Genomic DNA, 18,804 nt, shown 5'->3' with positions numbered 1-18,804 from the left:
TCCCTCACTGTAGTGCACTCTTTTAGACCATGCACTGTGTAGGGGATAGGGTACCATTTAGGACACAAATGTGTAGAGGCTGACTAGAGCTAGGATGGGGAGGTTACAGGTTTACTTAACAGTCACGCAGCAAGACTTGGTGAATACTTCCTCCAGCATTCCGGCTGACTGTAGATGATCCTTGAGCTGCACTTTCATGTTCTGGCTAATGTTTGAAATCTTGTCAGGAATGGTGCTAATGGTATATAATGTAACCCAGCATTGTAACCCAGAGTAATTGGGACCAATGAAAAGCTGGTTATTTTTCATTCCTCCCTTCAAGTTCATGTCCTTATTACTTAACTGTGATACAATGCTACTTCTTGGAGGTTTTGAATGATCATTAGCTGGATAACGTTAACATTAACTATGGGCTAGAAGAGAGCAGTCCAGAGTTAGAGACAGATATGACACAGGTTCCTGCTAACCAGCCTGATTTTGCTCCACATCGCTCTGATTAAGACCAGAACCTAAATTCTGATTAAGACCAGAACCTATATTCTGATTAAGACCAGAACCTAAATTCTGATTAAGACCAGAACCTAAATACTGATTAAGACCACAACTTAAATCCCTTTTAAGACCAGAACCTACTTTCTAATTAAGACCAAAACCAAGCAGAAAGCATACCCATGCCATAGTCAGGGTCTGGGAATACAATAGTGATCTACACTTTAGGCCCAATGTGTCTTATCATAACCATGGTTATTTCAGTGATGCCTAATTGTTTCCTCTGCTGATTAGGTTTGTGACATCTATCCAACAACAACATTCTGCAACGTTACTGCTCAAATCCCAGCTGTTATTCCATTAAAACCAACCACCCAACAATCTTGGTGTATTGCTCATACAAAAATAACTGATAAGCAACGGAAGACCATGGTTATATACTATTGGTATACGTCCCAAATGGCACCCTATTCCTTTTATAGTGTACTAGTTTTGACCAGAGCCCATAGGGATTAGTGTTATAATATGAGTCCCATCTGTCTGAAAAGGATTGGTCATAAGGTGCCGGGAATTGGCTGGTAGTGATATCTTCATGTGGGTAGCATGTCCTTACTTGTGCAGTGCTCTTCTCTGAGAGGTGCCTCTGGGTCTATATGGCATGTTTTTCACAACGTTGTCAAAGCCATTACTGATGATGCCTACGTCTAAACAGGAAACAGGTGTTCCAGTATGTGACTAAACTGCAAACAGTCTACTTCTGCTTGTACTGTATGCCAGTCTGCTTTTATCTTGTAACAATGCGTGGTTATGGCTGCTATCTAATTGTGTTCTGTATGCATATAGGTTTTAATAGAATGAGTGTTTATGTGATTTCATGAGGATGTGTATTAGTGTGGAACTGAGACTGTGTGTGTGGCTGACGTATTTTAAGCCCCTCCCTCCCAAATGGCTCTTACTTCCTGTCCTGTCATGCAGAGGTGTCATGGTGGTTCCTCTGTGTGAGAGGTGTCATGGCAGTTCCTCTGTGTGAGAGGTGTCATGGTGGTTCCTCTGTGTGAGAGGTGCCATGGTGGTTCCTCTGTGTGAGAGGTGTCATGGTGGTGTGGTTCCTCTGTGTGAGAGGTGTCATGGTGGTGTGGTCCTCTGTGTGAGAGGTGTCATGGTGGTTCCTCTGTGTGAGAGGTGTCATGGTGGTTCATCTGTGTGAGAGGTGTCATGGTGGTTCCTCTGTGTGAAAGGTGTCATGGTGGTTCCTCTGTGTGAGAGGTGTCATGGTGGTTCCTCTGTGTGAGAGGTGTCATGGTGGTTCCTCTGTGTGAGAGGTGTCATGGTGGTTCCTCTGTGTGAGAGGTGTCATGGTGGTTCCTCTGTGTGAGAGGTGTCATGGTGGTTCCTCTGTGTGAGAGGTGTCATGGTGGTTCCTCTGTATGAGAGGTGTCATGGTGGTTCCTCTGTGTGAGAGGTGTCATGGTGGTTCCTCTGTGTGAGAGGTGTCATGGCGGTTCCTCTGTGTGAGAGGTGTCATGGCGGTTCCTCTGTGCGAGAGGTGTCATGGTGGTGTGGTTCCTCTGTGTGAGAGGTGTCATGGCGGTTCCTCTGTGTGAGAGGTGTCATGGTGGTTCCTCTGTGTGAGAGGTGTCATGGTGGTTCCTCTGTGTGAGAGGTGTCATGGTGGTTCCTCTGTGTGAGAGGTGTCATGCGGTTCCTCTGTGCGAGAGGTGTCATGGTGGTGTGGTTCCTCTGTGTGAGAGGTGTCATGGTGGTTCCTCTGTGTGAGAGGTGTCATGGTGGTTCCTCTGTGTGAGAGGTGTCATGGTGGTGTGGTTCCTCTGTTTGAGAGGTGTCATGGTGGTTCCTCTGTGTGAGAGGTGTCATGGTGGTTCCTCTGTGTGAGAGGTGTCATGGTGGTTCCTCTGTGTGAGAGGTGTCATGGTGGTGTGATTCCTCTGTGTGAGAGGTATCATGGTGGTTCCTCTGTGTGAGAGGTGTCATGGTGGTGTGATTCCTCTGTGTGAGAGGGGTCATGGTGGTTCCTCTGTGTGAGAGGTGTCATGGTGGTTCCTCTGTGTGAGAGGTGTCATGGTGGTTCCTCTGTGTGAGAGGTGTCATGGTGGTTCCTCTGTGTGAGAGGTGTAATGGTGGTGTGGTTCCTCTGTGTGAGAGGTGTCATGGTGGTTCCTCTGTGTGAGAGGTGTCATGGTGGTTCCTCTGTGTGAGAGGTGTCATGGCAGTTCCTCTGTGCGAGAGGTGTCATGGTGGTGTGGTTCCTCTGTGTGAGAGGTGTCATGGTGGTTCCTCTGTGTGAGAGGTGTCATGGTGGTTCCTCTGTGTGAGAGGTGTCATGGTGGTGTGGTTCCTCTGTTTGAGAGGTGTCATGGTGGTTCCTCTGTGTGAGAGGTGTCATGGTGGTTCCTCTGTGTGAGAGGTGTCATGGTGGTTCCTCTGTGTGAGAGGTGTCATGGTGGTGTGATTCCTCTGTGTGAGAGGTGTCATGGTGGTTCCTCTGTGTGAGAGGTGTCATGGTGGTGTGATTCCTCTGTGTGAGAGGGGTCATGGTGGTTCCTCTGTGTGAGAGGTGTCATGGTGGGTCCTCTGTGTGAGAGGTGTCATGGTGGTTCCTCTGTGTGAGAGGTGTCATGGTGGTTCCTCTGTGAAAGAGGTGTCATGGTGGTGTGGTTCCTCTGTGTGAGAGGTGTCATGGTGGTTCCTCTGTGTGAGAGGTGTCATGGTGGTTCCCCTGTGTGAGAGGTGCCATGGTGGTTCCTCTGTATGAGAGGTGTCATGGTTCCTCTGTATGAGAGGTGTCATGGTGGTTCCTCTGTGTGAGAGGTGTTATGGTGGTTCCTTTGTGTGAGAGGTGTCATGGTGGTTCCTCTGTGTGAGAGGTGTCATGGTGGTGTGGTTCCTCTGTGTGAGAGATGTCATGGTGGTTCCTCTGTGTGAGAGGTGTCATGGTGGTGTGGTTCCTCTGTGTGAGAGATGTCATGGTGGTGTGGTTCCTCTGTGTGAGAGGTGTCATGGTGGTTCCTCTGTGTGAGAGGTGTCATGGTGGTTCCTCTGTGTGAGAGGTGTCATGGTGGTTCCTCTGTGTGAGAGGTGTCATGGTGGTGTGGTTCCTCTGTGTGAGAGGTGTCATGGTGGTTCCTCTGTGCGAGAGGTGTCATGGTGGTTCCTCTGTGCGAGAGGTGTCATGGTGGTTCCTCTGTGTGAGAGGTGTCATGGTGGTTCCTCTGTGTGAGAGGTGTCATGGCAGTTCCTCAGTGTGAGAGGTGTCATGGTGGTGTGGTTCCTCTGTATGAGAGGTGTCATGGTGGTTCCTCTGTGTGAGAGGTGTCATGGTGGTTCCTCTGTGTGAGAGGTGTCATGGTGGTTCCTCTGTGTGAGAGGGGTCATGGTGGTTCCTCTGTGTGAAAGGTGTCATGGTGGTGTGGTTCCTCTGTATGAGAGGTGTCATGGTGGTTCCTCTGTGTGAGAGGTGTCATGGCGGTTCCTCTGTGTGAGAGGTGTCATGGTGGTTCCTCTGTGTGAGAGGTGTCATGGTGGTTCCTCGGTGTGAGAGGCGTCATGGTGGTTCCTCTGTATGAGAGGTGTCATGGTTCCTCTGTATGAGAGGTGTTATGGTGGGTCCTCTGTGTGAGAGGTGTCATGGTGGTTCCTCTGTGTGAGAGGTGTCATGGCAGTTCCTCTGTGTGAGAGGTGTCATGGTGGTTCCTCTGTGTGAGAGGTGTCATGGTGGTTCCTCTGTGTGAGAGGTGTTATGGTGGGTCCTCTGTGTGAGAGGTGTCATGGTGGTGTGATTCCTCTGTGTGAGAGGTGTCATGGTGGTACCTCTGTGTGAGAGGTGTCATGGTGGTTCCTCTGTGTGAGAGGTGTCATGGTGGTTCCTCTGTGTGAGATGTGTCATGGTGTTTCCTCTGTGTGAGAGGTGTCATGGTGGTTCCTCTGTGTGAGAGGTGTCATGGTGGTTCCTCTGTGTGAGAGGTGTCATGGTGGAGTGGTTCCTCTGTATGAGAGGTGTCATGGTGGTTCCTCTGTGTGAGAGGTGTCATGGTGGTTCCTCTGTGTGAGAGGTGTCATGGTGGTTCCTCTGTGTGAGAGGTGTCATGGTGGTGCCTCTGTGTGAGAGGTGTCATGGTAGTTCCTCTGTGTGAGAGGTGTCATGGTTCCTCTGTGTGAGAGGTGTCATGGTGGTTCCTCTGTGTGAGAGGTGTCATGGTGGTTCCTCTGTATGAGAGGTGTCATGGTGGTTCCTCTGTATGAGAGGTGTCATGGTGGTTCCTCTGTATGAGAGGTGCCATGGTAGTTCCTCTGTGTGAGAGGTGTCATGGTAGTTCCTCTGTGTGAGAGGTGTCATGGTGGTTCCTCTGTGTGAGAGGTGTCATGGTGGTGTGGTTCCTCTGTATGAGAGGTGTCATGGTGGTTCCTCTGTGTGAGAGGTGTTATGGTGGTTCCTCTGTGTGAGAGGTGTCATGGTGGTTCCTCTGTGTGAGAGGTGTCATGGTGGTGTGGTTCCTCTGTGTGAGAGGTGTCATGGTGGTGTGGTTCCTCTGTGTGAGAGGTGTCATGGTGGTTCCTCTGTGTGAGAGGTGTCATGGTGGTTCCTCTGTGTGAGAGGTGTCATGGTGGTACCTCTGTGTGAGTGGTGTCATGGCAGTTCCTCTGTGTGAGAGGTGTCATGGTGGTGTGGTTCCTCTGTGTGAGAGGTGCCATGGCGGTTCCTCTGTGTGAGAGGTGTCATGGTGGTTCCTCTGTGTGAGAGGTGCCATGGTGGTTCCTCTGTGTGAGAGGTGTCATGGTGGTTCCTCTGTGTGAGAGGTGTCATGGTGGTGTGGTTCCTCTGTATGAGAGGTGCCATGGTGGTTCCTCTGTGTGAGAGGTGTCATGGTGGTTCCTCTGTATGAGAAGTGTCATGGTGGTTCCTCTGTATGAGAGGTGTCATGGTGGTGTGGTTCATCTGTATGAGAGGGGTCATGGTGGGTCCTCTGTGTGAGAGGTGTCATGGTGGTTCCTCTGTGTGAGAGGTGTCATGGTGTTTCCTCTGTGTGAGAGGTGTCATGGTGGTTCCTCTGTATGAGAGGTGTCATGGTGGTTCCTCTGTGTGAGAGGTGTCATGGTGGTTCCTCTGTGTGAGAGGTGTCATGGTGGTTCCTCTGTGTGAGAGGTGTCATGGTGGTTCTTCTGTGCGAGAGGTGTCATGGTTCCTCTGTATGAGAGGTGTCATGGTGGTTCCTCTGTGTGAGAGGTGTCATGGTTCCTCTGTGTGAGAGGTGTCGTGGTGGTTCCTCTGTGTGAGAGGTGTCATGGTTCCTCTGTGTGAGAGGTGTCATGGTGGTTCCTCTGTGTGAGAGGTGTCATGGTGGTTCCTCTGTATGAGAGGTGTCATGGTGGTTCCTCTGTATGAGAGGTGCCATGGTGGTTCCTCTGTATGAGAGGTGCCATGGTAGTGCCTCTGTGTGAGAGGTGTCATGGTAGTTCCTCTGTGTGAGAGGTGTCATGGTGGTTCCTCTGTGTGAGAGGTGTCATGGTGGTGTGGTTCCTCTGTATGAGAGGTGTCATGGTGGTTCCTCTGTGTGAGAGGTGTCATGGTGGTTCCTCTGTGTGAGAGGTGCCATGGTGGTTCCTCTGTATGAGAGGTGTCATGGTTCCTCTGTATGAGAGGTGTCATGGTGGTTCCTCTGTGTGAGAGGTGTCATGGTGGTTCCACTGTGTGAGAGGTGTCATGGTGGTGTGGTTCCTCTGTGTGAGAGGTGTCATGGTGGTGTGGTTCCTCTGTGTGAGAGGTGTCATGGTGGTTCCTCTGTGTGAGAGGTGTCATGGTGGTTCCTCTGTGTGAGAGTTGTCATGGCAGTTCCTCTGTGTGAGAGGTGTCATGGTGGTGTGGTGCCTCTGTGTGAGAGGTGCCATGGTGGTTCCTCTGTGTGAGAGGTGTCATGGTGGTTCCTCTGTATGAGAGGTGTCATGGTGGTTCCTCTGTGTGAGAGGTGTCATGGTGGTTCCTCTGTGTGAGAGGTGTCATGGTGGTTCCTCTGTGTGAGAGGTGTCATGGTGGTTCATCTGTGCGAGAGGTGTCATGGTACCTCTGTATGAGAGGTGTCATGGTGGTTCCTCTGTGTGAGAGGTGTCATGGTGGTGTGGTTCCTCTGTGTGAGAGGTGTCATGGTGGTTCCTCTGTGTGAGAGGTGTCATGGTGGTTCCTCTGTGTGAGAGGTGTCATGGCAGTTCCTTTGTGTGAGAGGTGTCATGGTGGTGTGGTTCCTCTGTGTGAGAGGTGCCATGGTGGTTCCTCTGTGTGAGAGGTGTCATGGTGGTTCCTCTGTGTGAGAGGTGCCATGGTGGTTCCTCTGTATGATAGGTGTCATGGTTCCTCTGTATGAGAGGTGTCATGGTGGTTCCTCTGTGTGAGAGGTGTTATGGTGGTTCCTCTGTGTGAGAGGTGTCATGGTGGTTCCTCTGTGTGAGAGGTGTCATGGTGGTGTGGTTCCTCTGTGTGAGAGGTGTCATGGTGGTGTGGTTCCTCTGTGTGAGAGGTGTCATGGTGGTTCCTCTGTGTGAGAGGTGTCATGGTGGTTCCTCTGTGTGAGAGGTGTCATGGTGGTTCCTCTGTGTGAGAGGTGTCATTGTGGTTCCTCTGTATGAGAGGTGTCATGGTGGTTCCTCTGTGTGAGAGGTGTCATGGTGGTGTGGTTCCTCTGTGTGAGAGGTGTCATGGTGGTCCCTCTGTGTGAGAGGTGTCATGGTGGTTCCTCTGTGCGAGAGGTGTCATGGTTCCTCTGTATGAGAGGTGTCATGGTGGTTCCTCTGTGTGAGAGGTGTCATGGTGGTTCCTCTGTATGAGAGGTGTCATGGTGGTTCCTCTGTATGAGAGGTGTCATGGTGGTTTCTCTGTGTGAGAGGTGTCATGGTGGTTCCTCTGTGTGAGAGGTGTCATGGTGGTTCCTCTGTGTGAGAGGTGCCATGGTGGTTCCTCTGTATGATAGGTGTCATGGTTCCTCTGTATGAGAGGTGTCATGGTGGTTCCTCTGTGTGAGAGGTGTTATGGTGGTTCCTCTGTATGAGAGGTGTCATGGTGGTTCCTCTGTATGAGAGGTGTCATGGTGGTTCCTCTGTATGAGAGGTGTCATGGTGGTTTCTCTGTGTGAGAGGTGTCATGGTGGTTCCTCTGTGTGAGAGGTGTCATGGTGGTTCCTCTGTGCGAGAGGTGTCATGGTTCCTCTGTATGAGAGGTGTCATGGTGGTTCCTCTGTATGAGAGGTGTCATGGTGGTTCCTCTGTATGAGAGGTGTCATGGTGGTTCCTCTGTGTGAGAGGTGTCATGGTGGTTCCTCTGTGTGAGAGGTGTCATGGCGGTTCCTCTGTGTGAGAGGTGTCATGGCAGTTCCTCTGTGTGAGAGGTGTCATGGTGGTGTGGTTCCTCTGTGTGAGAGGTGTCGTGGGTCCTCTGTTTGAGAGGTGTCATGGTGGTTCCTCTGTGTGAGAGGTGTCATGGTGGTTCCTCTGTGTGAGAGGTGTCATGGTGGTTCCTCTGTGTGAGAGGTGTCATGGTGGTTCCTCTGTGTGAGAGGTGTTATGGTGGGTCCTCTGTGTGAGAGGTGTCATGGTTCCTCTGTATGAGAGGTGTTATGGTGTTTCCTCTGTGTGAGAGGTGTCATGGTGGTTCCTCTGTGTGAGAGGGGTCATGGTGGTTCCTCTGTGTGAGAGGTGTCATGGTGGTTCCTCTGTGTGAGAGGTGTTATGGTGGGTCCTCTGTGTGAGAGGTTTCATGGTTCCTCTGTATGAGAGGTGTTATGGTGGTTCCTCTGTGTGAGAGGTGTCATGGTGGTTCCTCTGTGTGAGAGGTGTCATGGTGGTGTGGTTCCTCTGTGTGAGAGGTGTCATGGTGGTTCCTCTGTGTGAGAGGTGTCATGGCAGTTCCTCTGTGTGAGAGGTGTCATGGTTCCTCTGTGTGAGAGGTGTCATGGTTCCTCTGTGTGAGAGGTGTCATGGTGGTTCCTCTGTGTGAGAGGTGTCATGGTGGTTCCTCTGTGTGAGAGGTGTCATGGTGGTTCCTCTGTGTGAGAGGGGTCATGGTGGTTCCTCTGTGTGAGAGGTGTCATGGTGGTTCCTCTGTGTGAGAGGTGTTATGGTGGGTCCTCTGTGTGAGAGGTTTCATGGTTCCTCTGTATGAGAGGTGTTATGGTGGTTCCTCTGTGTGAGAGGTGTCATGGTGGTTCCTCTGTGTGAGAGGTGTCATGGTGGTGTGGTTCCTCTGTGTGAGAGGTGTCATGGTGGTTCCTCTGTGTGAGAGGTGTCATGGTGGTGTGGTTCCTCTGTGTGAGAGGTGTCATGGTGGTGTGGTTCCTCTGTGTGAGAGGTGTCATGGTGGTTCCTCTGTATGAGAGGTGTCATGGTTCCTCTGTATGAGAGGTGTTATGGTGGTTCCTCTGTATGAGAGGTGTCATGGTGGTTCCTCTGTATGAGAGGTGTTATGGTGGGTCCTCTGTGTGAGAGGTGTCATGGTGGTTCCTCTGTGTGAGAGGTGTCATGGTGGTTCCTCTGTGTGAGAGGTGTCATGGTGGTTCCTCTGTGTGAGAGGTGTCATGGTGGTTCCTCTGTGTGAGAGGTGTCATGGTGGTTCCTCTGTGTGAGAGGTGTCATGGTGGTTCCTCTGTGTGAGAGGTGTTATGGTGGTTCCTCTGTATGAGAGGTGTCATGGTTGTTCCTCTGTATGAGAGGTGTCATGGTGGTTCCTCTGTATGAGAAGTGTCATGGTGGTTCCTCTGTATGAGAGGTGTCATGGTGGTTCCTCTGTGTGAGAAGTGTCATGGTGGTTCCTCTGTATGAGAGGTGTCATGGTGGTTCCTCTGTGTTAGAGGTGTCATGGCAGTTCCTCTGTATGAGAGGTGTCATGGTGGTTTCTCTGTATGAGAGGTGTCATGGTGGTTCCTCTGTGTGAGAGGTGTCATGGCAGTTCCTCTGTATGAGAGGTGTCATGGTGGTTTCTCTGTATGAGAGGTGTCATGGTGGTTCCTCTGTATGAGAAGTGTCATGGTGGTTCCTCTGTATGAGAGGTGTCATGGTGGTTCCTCTGTGTGAGAGGTGTCATGGCAGTTCCTCTGTATGAGAGGTGTCATGGTGGTTTCTCTGTATGAGAGGTGTAAACAGGTACTGAGCACCAAGACACAGACTGACTTTGTTCTTCCATTCAAAACAACACATTAACAATTCACCATGTGCCTGCCAGAGTGGTGCCATGGGAAACATCTGATCTGCCTTCATTGTGCCGTTATAAATCCAGTAGAAGCCATTCTCTCAGCAATCATCTCTGATTGGTTCTCACTCAGTAATTCCAGATGTCTGTTAGAGACAACAGAGTAGTATGAAACCACAAACAGACAACAGTCTGCCGTATGTGACCTGATACTGAGGACATGGCTACTGATACCATACAGTATAACATACCAAAGAAGTTCATGTACTGTATTTGGTTTATACAGGTTAGAGTTAGGACTTGTACACCACGTTGAAATGAGGAGTAATATGAAACAGGAACGTAAAGGAGGCAGCTGTTATCAAGTTGTTTCCCTCGTAGAAGATATATGATACAGGCAGCGTAACGCAACAGAGCCATAATGAATCATCCAGCCATAAATAGCCAGATAGAATACCCCAGTTTGCATTAATCTGCCTTTTCAACAGAACAACAGGGGAGGAAAGGTAGTGAGAGAAGGGGGGTAAGTGTGGGCAGGTGGAGAGACCCAGGCATGGTGAAGGGTTGAGAGAAGAACCTGGAGGCAGAGAGGTGAGGTGACTACCTCTGGAATAACACTGACCAGGTAGGAGAGAAGCAAGGGGATGATGTCAGGTCCCATTAGAGGCAGATAGAGAGAGGGAGTAGAGAAGGGGGGTGGGGGAGAGAAGAGTGGAGAGAGGGGGGGGAGAGGGCGGAGAAGAGTGGAGAGAAAGAGGGGGGAGAGAAGAGTGGAGAGAGAGAGGGGGGAGAAGAGTGGAGAGAGAGGGGGGGAGAGAGAGAGAGAGAGAGAGAGAGAGAGAGAGAGAGTGAGGGGGGAGAGAAGAGTGGAGAGAGAGGGGGAGAGAAGAGTGGAGAGAGAGAGGGGGGAGAAGAGTGGAGAGAGAGGGGGGAGAGAAGAGTGGAGAGAGAGAGAGGAGGGGGAGAGGCGGGAGAAGAGTGGAGAGAGAGAGAGGAGGGGGAGAGGTGGGAGAAGAGTGGAGAGAGAGGGGGGAGAGAAGAGTGGAGAGAGAGAGGGGGGAGAAGAGTGGAGAGAGAGAGGAGAGGGAGAGGCGGGAGAAGAGTGGAGAGAGAGAGGAGGGGGAGAGGCGGGAGAAGAGTGGAGAGAGAGAGGGGGGAGAGAAGAGTGGAGAGAGAGGGGGGGAGAGGGTGAGAAGAGTGGAGAGAGAGGGGGGAGAAGAGTGAAGAGAGAGGGGGGGAGGGGGGAGAGGGGGGAGAAGAGTGGAGGGAGAGAGAGGGGGGGAGAGGGGGGAGAAGAGTGGAGAGAGAGAGAGGGGGAGAGAAGAGTGGAGAGAGAGAGGGGGGGTGAGAAGGGGAGGGTTCTAGGCTTGGAGACAGAATGGATGCCTAAGCAGTTAGATCAGCAGGCTGTCAATAGCGTAATCCCCTATCCCATGTACTGTAGCCTGGCACCACACAGTGATGGACAGATCATCCACACGGCTTTATTTATAGGGCATGTAAAACACAGAATGAACTCCTATTCTCACTCTGGGTGTAGCCATTATGTTGAAACAGCCAGTGTACTGCAATGTCTACCAACCACTGTGCTTCCACGTCACTTCTCCCACACATTTGTGCCCCGTTAGAACTGTTCAAACTGAAGTGGTACTTGGTTTCTAGGTGACGCCTGGCAGCAAAGCCTCGCTGGCCAACCTGTGCCCCGGTGACATCATCCTGGCCATCGAGGGTGTGAGTACAGAGCGCATGACTCACGGCGAGGCCCAGAACAAGATCAAAGACCCTGCCTCCCAGCTCGGCCTCAAGATTGAGAGGTAGGTGAGCAAGCAGAATGACTGGCCTGTGTCCCAAATGGCACCCTATTTCCTTTGTAATGACCTACTTTGGGCCCTGGTCAAAATAGGGCCCTGGTCAAAAGTAGTGTACTATATAGGGAATAGGGTGTATTTGGGATGCACACTGGTAATAAGATGATAGCACAAATACAAGGACACCAGCCATCTATGGTCAACTTTTGTTTACAGTAGTGTACGCATGAAAGATAGATAGTTATGAACTGGGTGGTTCGAGCCCTGAATGCTGATTGGCTGAAAGCTGTGGTATACCACGGGTATGACAAAACATTTATTTTTACTGCTCTAATTACGTTGGTAACCAGTTTATAATAGCAATAAGGCACCTCGAGGGTTTGTGATATATGGCCAATATACCACGGCTAAGGGCTGTGTCCTAGCACTCCCCGTTGCGTCGGGCCTTATTGCTTAAATACACACCACACAATGATGAATACTCTAGCAGTCATGACATTTAAATACACACCACACAATGATGAATACTCTAGCAGTCATGACATTTAAATACACACCACACAATGATGAATACTCTAGCAGTCATGACATTTAAATACACACCACACAATGTTGAATACTCTAGCAGTCATGACATTTAAATACACACCACACAATGATGAATACTCTAGCAGTCATGACATTTAAATACACACCACACAATGATGAATACTCTAGCAGTCATGACATTTAAATACACACCACACAATGATGAATACTCTAGCAGTCATGACATTTAAATACACACCACACAATGATGAATACTCTAGCAGTCATGACATTTAAATACACACCACACAATGATGAATACTCTAGCAGTCATGACATTTAAATACACACCACACAATGATGAATACTCTAGCAGTCATGACATTTAAATACACACCACACAATGATGAATACTCTAGCAGTCATGACATTTAAATACACACCACACAATGATGAATACTCTAGCAGTCATGACATTTAAATACACACCACACAATGATGAATACTCTAGCAGTCATGACATTTAAATACACACCACACAATGATGAATACTCTAGCAGTCATGACATTTAAATACACACCACACAATGATGAATACTCTAGCAGTCATGACATTTAAATACACACCACACAATGATGAATACTCTAGCAGTCATGACATTTAAATACACACCACACAATGATGAATACTCTAGCAGTCATGACATTTAAATACACACCACACAATGATGAATACTCTAGCAGTCATGACATTTAAATACACACCACACAATGATGAATACTCTAGCAGTCATGACATTTAAATACACACCACACAATGTTGAATACTCTAGCAGTCATGACATTTAAATACACACCACACAATGATGAATACTCTAGCAGTCATGACATTTAAATACACACCACACAATGATGAATACTCTAGCAGTCATGACATTTAAATACACACCACACAATGTTGAATACTCTAGCAGTCATGACATTTAAATACACACCACACAATGTTGAATACTCTAGCAGTCATGACATTTAAATACACACCACACAATGTTGAATACTCTAGCAGTCATGACATTTAAATACACACCACACAATGATTGAATACTCTAGCAGTCATGACATTTAAATACACACCACACAATGATGAATACTCTAGCAGTCATGACATTTAAATACACACCACACAATGATGAATACTCTAGCAGTCATGACATTTAAATACACACCACACAATGATGAATACTCTAGCAGTCATGACATTTAAATACACACCACACAATGTTGAATACTCTAGCAGTTATGACATTTAAATACACACCACACAATGATGAATACTCTAGCAGTCATGACATTTAAATACACACCACACAATGTTGAATACTCTAGCAGTTATGACATGTTCTTCCTTTCAAGCTTTTTTATCAGGATCCCCATTACCACTCGCTGATGGAGACAGTCTTACTAGGGTCCCACATATAACGAAAAATACATTACAGACTTTACAATTTACATACATTTAAAAACTTGAACATGTAGTGTGTGTGTGCATCTATCAGTTACACATACTTGTCAGTACATACACACAACAAGCTAACAGAAATAAAAAGGAAATCAAAGCACGTTTTATTTGTCACATACGCTGAATGCAACGGGTGTGGACCTTACTATGAAATGATTGCTTGCGAGCCCTTCCCAATGATGCAAAGTTTTAAAAAAGTTACAAAAATAGTAAGTCAAGGGGAAACATTGACTGTCTCTCTGTGGCTGAGCTATAGTGAACTTGCTAGGCCTTTATGAGTGGTTGCCGGGCGCACGGCGCTCAGTCAAAATGCCAGGGCTGCATTCCATCTCTTTGATTCATAACCTCATGAAACTGTTTGAGAGTCTTGCGTGGGGTCAGAGATGCTTGCGTGGGGTCAGAGATGCTCGAGACGCTGATGTAAATTACGAGTGCAGCAAGGGCATGGTTGGGTCAAAATGCTAAGCAGCTGGCCTGTCTGGCTACAGTTTGATCTGGATGTATTATTTAATGGCAGGAAGGAAGGAAGGCTGCTGTATATCAGGGTTTGACTGACCGTGGACTCTTTCTCTGTCTATCTTGCAGGCCTGAGACCAAACTGTGGTCACCCCAAGTCACAGAGGATGGGAAAGCAAACCCATTCAAGCTCAATTTAGAGGCAGAACAGCAAGTAAGTAGCCGAAGGCATAAATGGTTTTAGGTTAAGGACTACATTCCGATTCACATCAATCCCTCTCCTGGTGTTTGTGTGGTTGTGTCCAGTTACGGTATAGCTGGTATTCAATTCAATTGAATTAAATTGTCCCCTTCAGGCAATTCTAGGGTTATAGTGGTTCTTCAGACACATACTGTGTAGCTTGTATAGCTTTGACCACTGCATGCAGTGTGTGTACTGTGTAGCTTGTATAGCTTTGACCACTGCATGCAGTGTGTGTACTGTGTAGCTTGTATAGCTGCATGCAGTGTGTGTCTCTGTCTGGCTCCACATGTAGGAGTTGAAACCTATCGGTACAGGTCACAACCGACGCGCCCAGCCCTTCATGGCTGCGGCCACCATAGACAACGGACGCCAGGTGGTGAGTTCCTCCTACAACACCCCCATAGGCCTCTACTCCTCAGGAAACATCCAGGACGCCCTGCACGGACAGCTCCCAGGCCTTGTTCACGATAAGCATGAGGGGTGAGTAAGTGCCAGCCTGGTCCGGACCCCCTTCCTGATGCCTCGTGGACTCCACCTCTCCCCTCCTCCACCTGGTGTCACTAAACCTGCCTCTTGCTTCTCTTCTCCTCCCTGGCTGCTCCTCTCTCCTCTCTCACTCTATAACCTCAGAGCGCCTCTCTAACTCCTCCTCTGCCTCATCCTCTTCTGTCTTTTACAGGGCCTGGGCTACTTTGAACACAAGTTTAACGTCAGGCCAAAGCTCTTCTTACCTGCAGGCCAAAGGTCACTAGTTTCAACATCTCCCTACTGATGCAGTAATACAGTAATACTAGTTTCAACATCTCCCTTCTGACGTAGTAATACAGTAATACTAGTTTCAACATCTCCCTACTGACGTAGTAATACAGTAATACTAGTTTCAACATCTCCCTACTGAGATGCAGTAATACAGTAATACTAGTTTCAACATCTCCCTACTGACGTAGTAATACAGTAATACTAGTTTCAACATCTCCCGACTGATGCAGTAATACAGTAATACTAGTTTCAACATCTCCCTACTGATGCAGTAATACAGTAATACCAGTTTCATCATCTCTCTACTGATACAGTAATACAGTAATAATAGTTTCAACATATCCCTACTGATGCAGTAATACTAGTTTCAACATCTCCCTACTGATACAGTAATACTAGTTTCAACATCTCCCGACTGATGCAATAATACAGTAATACTAGTTTCAACATCTCCCGACTGATGCAATAATACAGTAATACTAGTTTCAACATCTCCCTTCTGACGTAGTAATACAGTAATACTAGTTTCAACATCTCCCTACTGACGTAGTAATACAGTAATACTAGTTTCAACATCTCTCTACTAATGCAGTAATACAGTAATACTAGTTTCAACATCTCTCTACTGATGCAGCAATACCGTAATACTAGTTTCAACATCTCCCTACTGACGTAGAAATACAGTAATACTAGTTTCAACATCTCCCTACTGACGTAGTAATACAGTAATACTAGTTTCAACATCTCCCTACTGACGTAGAAATACAGTAATACTAGTTTCAACATCTCCCTACTGACATAGTAATACAGTAATACTAGTTTCAACATCTCCCTACTGACATAGTAATACAGTAATACTAGTTTCAACATCTCCTTACTGATGCAGTAATACAGTAATACTAGTTTCAACATCTCACTACTGACGTAGTAATACAGTAATACTAGTTTCAACATCTCCCTACTGACGTAGAAATACAGTAATACTAGTTTCAACATCTCCCTACTGACACAGTAATACAGTAATACTAGTTTCAACATCTCCTTACTGATGCAGTAATACAGTAATACTAGTTTCAACATCTCCCTACTGACGTAGTAATACAGTAATACTAGTTTCAACATCTCCCTACTGACGTAGTAATACAGTAATACTAGTTTCAACATCTCCCTACTGACATAGTAATACAGTAATACTAGTTTCAACATCTCCCTACTGATGTAGTAATACAGTAATACTAGTTTCAACATCTCCCTACTGACGTAGAAATACAGTAATACTAGTTTCAACATCTCCCTACTGACATAGTAATACAGTAATACTAGTTTCAACATCTCCTTACTGATGCAGTAATACAGTAATACTAGTTTCAACATCTCCCTACTGACGTAGTAATACAGTAATACTAGTTTCAACATCTCCCTACTGACGTAGTAATACAGTAATACTAGTTTCAACATCTCCTTACTGATGCAGTAATACAGTAATACTAGTTTCAACATCTCCTTACTGATGCAGTATTACCATAATCAGTTTTATTCAGTCACAGAGTAAATGATCTCATACTTACTGATTGGAATATTTCTATATAGCTGCAATAACTCATCTTCCATCTTTCCTGTCTCTTTCATGTGTTGTGGTGTCTCTTCTTCCCTGCCCTACCTCTGGCTTTGCAATCACTGACCACCGCCCTCAGCAAGTACCCTCCTCAAGGCCTGATGGGAAATGGCCATCAGACGGTGGTCACCCTCGCCCCCCCTGACCCTCCCCTGTCTGCTAACTCCAGCACAAACCAACCCCTGGCCCCCAGTGCTCAGTATAACTCCCCCATTAACCTGTACTCTGAGGCCAATGTCTCAGCCGCTCAGCAGCTAGCTCAGATCACATCACTAGAGGAACAGGTCCCTCTAAGGTAATCATAGGTGTGTGTGTGTGTGTGTGTGTGTGTGTGTGTGTGTGTGTGTGTGTGTGTGTGTGTGTGTGTGTGTGTGTGTGTGTGTGTGTGTGTGTGTGTGTGTGTGTGTGTGTGTGTGTGTGTGTGTGTGTGTGTGTGTGTGTGTGTGTGTGTGTGTGTTATTCCTTAGTTACAAATTGAACAACCTCCGCTTACATTTCCAGAACATTACAGCACCAGTCAAAAGTTTGGACACGCCTACTCATTCAAGGGTTTTTCTTTATTTTTACTATATTCTACATTGTAGAATAATAGTGAAGACAATATAACTATGAAATAACACATATGGAAAGTGTTAAACAAATCAAAATATATTTTAGATTTTAAATTCTTCAAAGTAGCCACTCTTGGCCTTGATGACAGCTTTGTACACTCTTGGCATTCTCTCAACCAACTTCATGAGGTAGTCACATGGAATGCATTTCAATTAATAGGTGTGCCTTGTTAAAAGTCAATTTGAGGAATTTCTTTCCTTCTTAATGTGTTTGAGCCAATCAGTTGTGTAGTGACAAGGTAGGGGTGGTATACAGAAGACATCCCTATTTGGTAAAAGACCAAGTACATATTATGGCAAGAACAGCTCAAATAAACAGAGAGAAGCGACAGTCCATCATTACTTTAAGACATGAAGGTCAGTCAATTTCGAAAATTTCAAGAACTTTGAAAGTTTCTTCAAGTGCAGTTGCAAAACCATCAAGCGCTATGATGAAACTGACTCTCATGAGGACCGCCACAGGAAAAGAAGACCCAGAGTTACCTCTGCTGCAAAGGATAGGTTCATTAGAGTTGCCAGCCTCAGGAATCGCAGCCCAAATAAATGCTTCACAGAGTTTAAGTAACAGACACATCTCAACATCAACTGTTCAGAAGAGACTGTGTGAATCAGGCCTTCATGGTCAAATTGCTGCAAAGAAACCACTACTAAAGGACACCAATAAGAAGAAGAGACTTGATTTGGCATAGAAACACGAGCAATGGACATTGGTCTGAGGAGTCCAAATTTAAGATTTTTGGTTCCAACCGTTGTGTCTTTGTGAGACGCAGAGTAGGTGAACATATGACCTCCGCATGTGTGGTTCCCACTGTGAAGCATGGAGGAGGAGGTGTGATGGTGTGGGGGTGCTTTGCTGGTGACAATGTCTGTGATTTATTTAGAATTCAAGGCACACTTAACTAGCATGGCCACCCCAGCATTCTGCAGCGATACGCAATCCCATCTGGTTTGCGCTTAGTGGAATCATAATTTGTTTTTCAACAAGACAATGACCCAACACACCTTCGGGCTGTGTAAGGGTTATTTGACCAAGAAGGAGAGTGATGGAGTGCTGCATCAGATGACCTGGCCTCCACAATCACCCAACATCAACCTATAAGGACTCAGGGCCAGACCCAGATGCAGACACGGAAGGATGTTGGTTTGAGCGTTTGATATTTATTAGTTCCAAAAGGGGTAGGCAAGAGAATAGTCGTGGACAGGAAAAAGGTCAAAACCAGATCAGAGTCCAGGAGGTACAGAGTGGCAGGCAGGCTCGAGGTCAGGGCAGGCAGACTGGTCAGGCAGGCGGGTACAAAGTCCAGAAAACAGGCAAGGGTCAAAACCGGGAGGACTAGCAAAAGAGAGAATAGCAAAAGCAGGCACATGGGAAAAACACACTGGTTGACTTGAAACAGACAAGACAAACTGGCACAGAGAGACAGGAAACACAGGGATAAATACACTGCGGAAAATAAGCAACACCTGGGGAGGGGGGGTGGAGATAATCACAAGGACAGGTGAAACAGATCAGGGTGTGACACAACCCAATTGAGATGGTTTGGGATGAGTTGGACCGCAGATTGAAGGAAAAGCAGCCAACAAGTGC

General features: G+C 47.3%; 1 protein-coding gene across 3 annotated transcripts in view; it reads left to right on the top strand.

The window, feature by feature from the left end:
- The window catches only part of pdlim3b (PDZ and LIM domain 3b), a 28,914-nt gene that overhangs the window by 6,750 nt on the left and 3,360 nt on the right, over positions 1-18,804 (top strand). Inside the window, exons 2-5 of one of the 3 annotated variants that reach the window (XM_029771592.1) lie at positions 11,339-11,490; positions 14,117-14,201; positions 14,524-14,711; positions 16,685-16,900. In XM_029771592.1, coding sequence (XP_029627452.1) covers positions 11,339-11,490; positions 14,117-14,201; positions 14,524-14,711; positions 16,685-16,900 — 641 coding nt within the window. Of the gene's footprint in view, positions 1-11,338; positions 11,491-14,116; positions 14,202-14,523; positions 14,712-14,910; positions 14,976-16,684; positions 16,901-18,804 lie in introns of all 3 variants that reach the window. The other 2 variants (XM_029771593.1, XM_029771594.1) reach the window with 2 other exon arrangements.

This window comes from Salmo trutta, chromosome 13 (genome assembly GCF_901001165.1).
Source record: "Salmo trutta chromosome 13, fSalTru1.1, whole genome shotgun sequence".
In the NCBI taxonomy this organism is placed as follows: domain Eukaryota; kingdom Metazoa; phylum Chordata; class Actinopteri; order Salmoniformes; family Salmonidae; genus Salmo; species Salmo trutta.
This window is presented reverse-complemented; position numbering and strand designations above follow the sequence as displayed.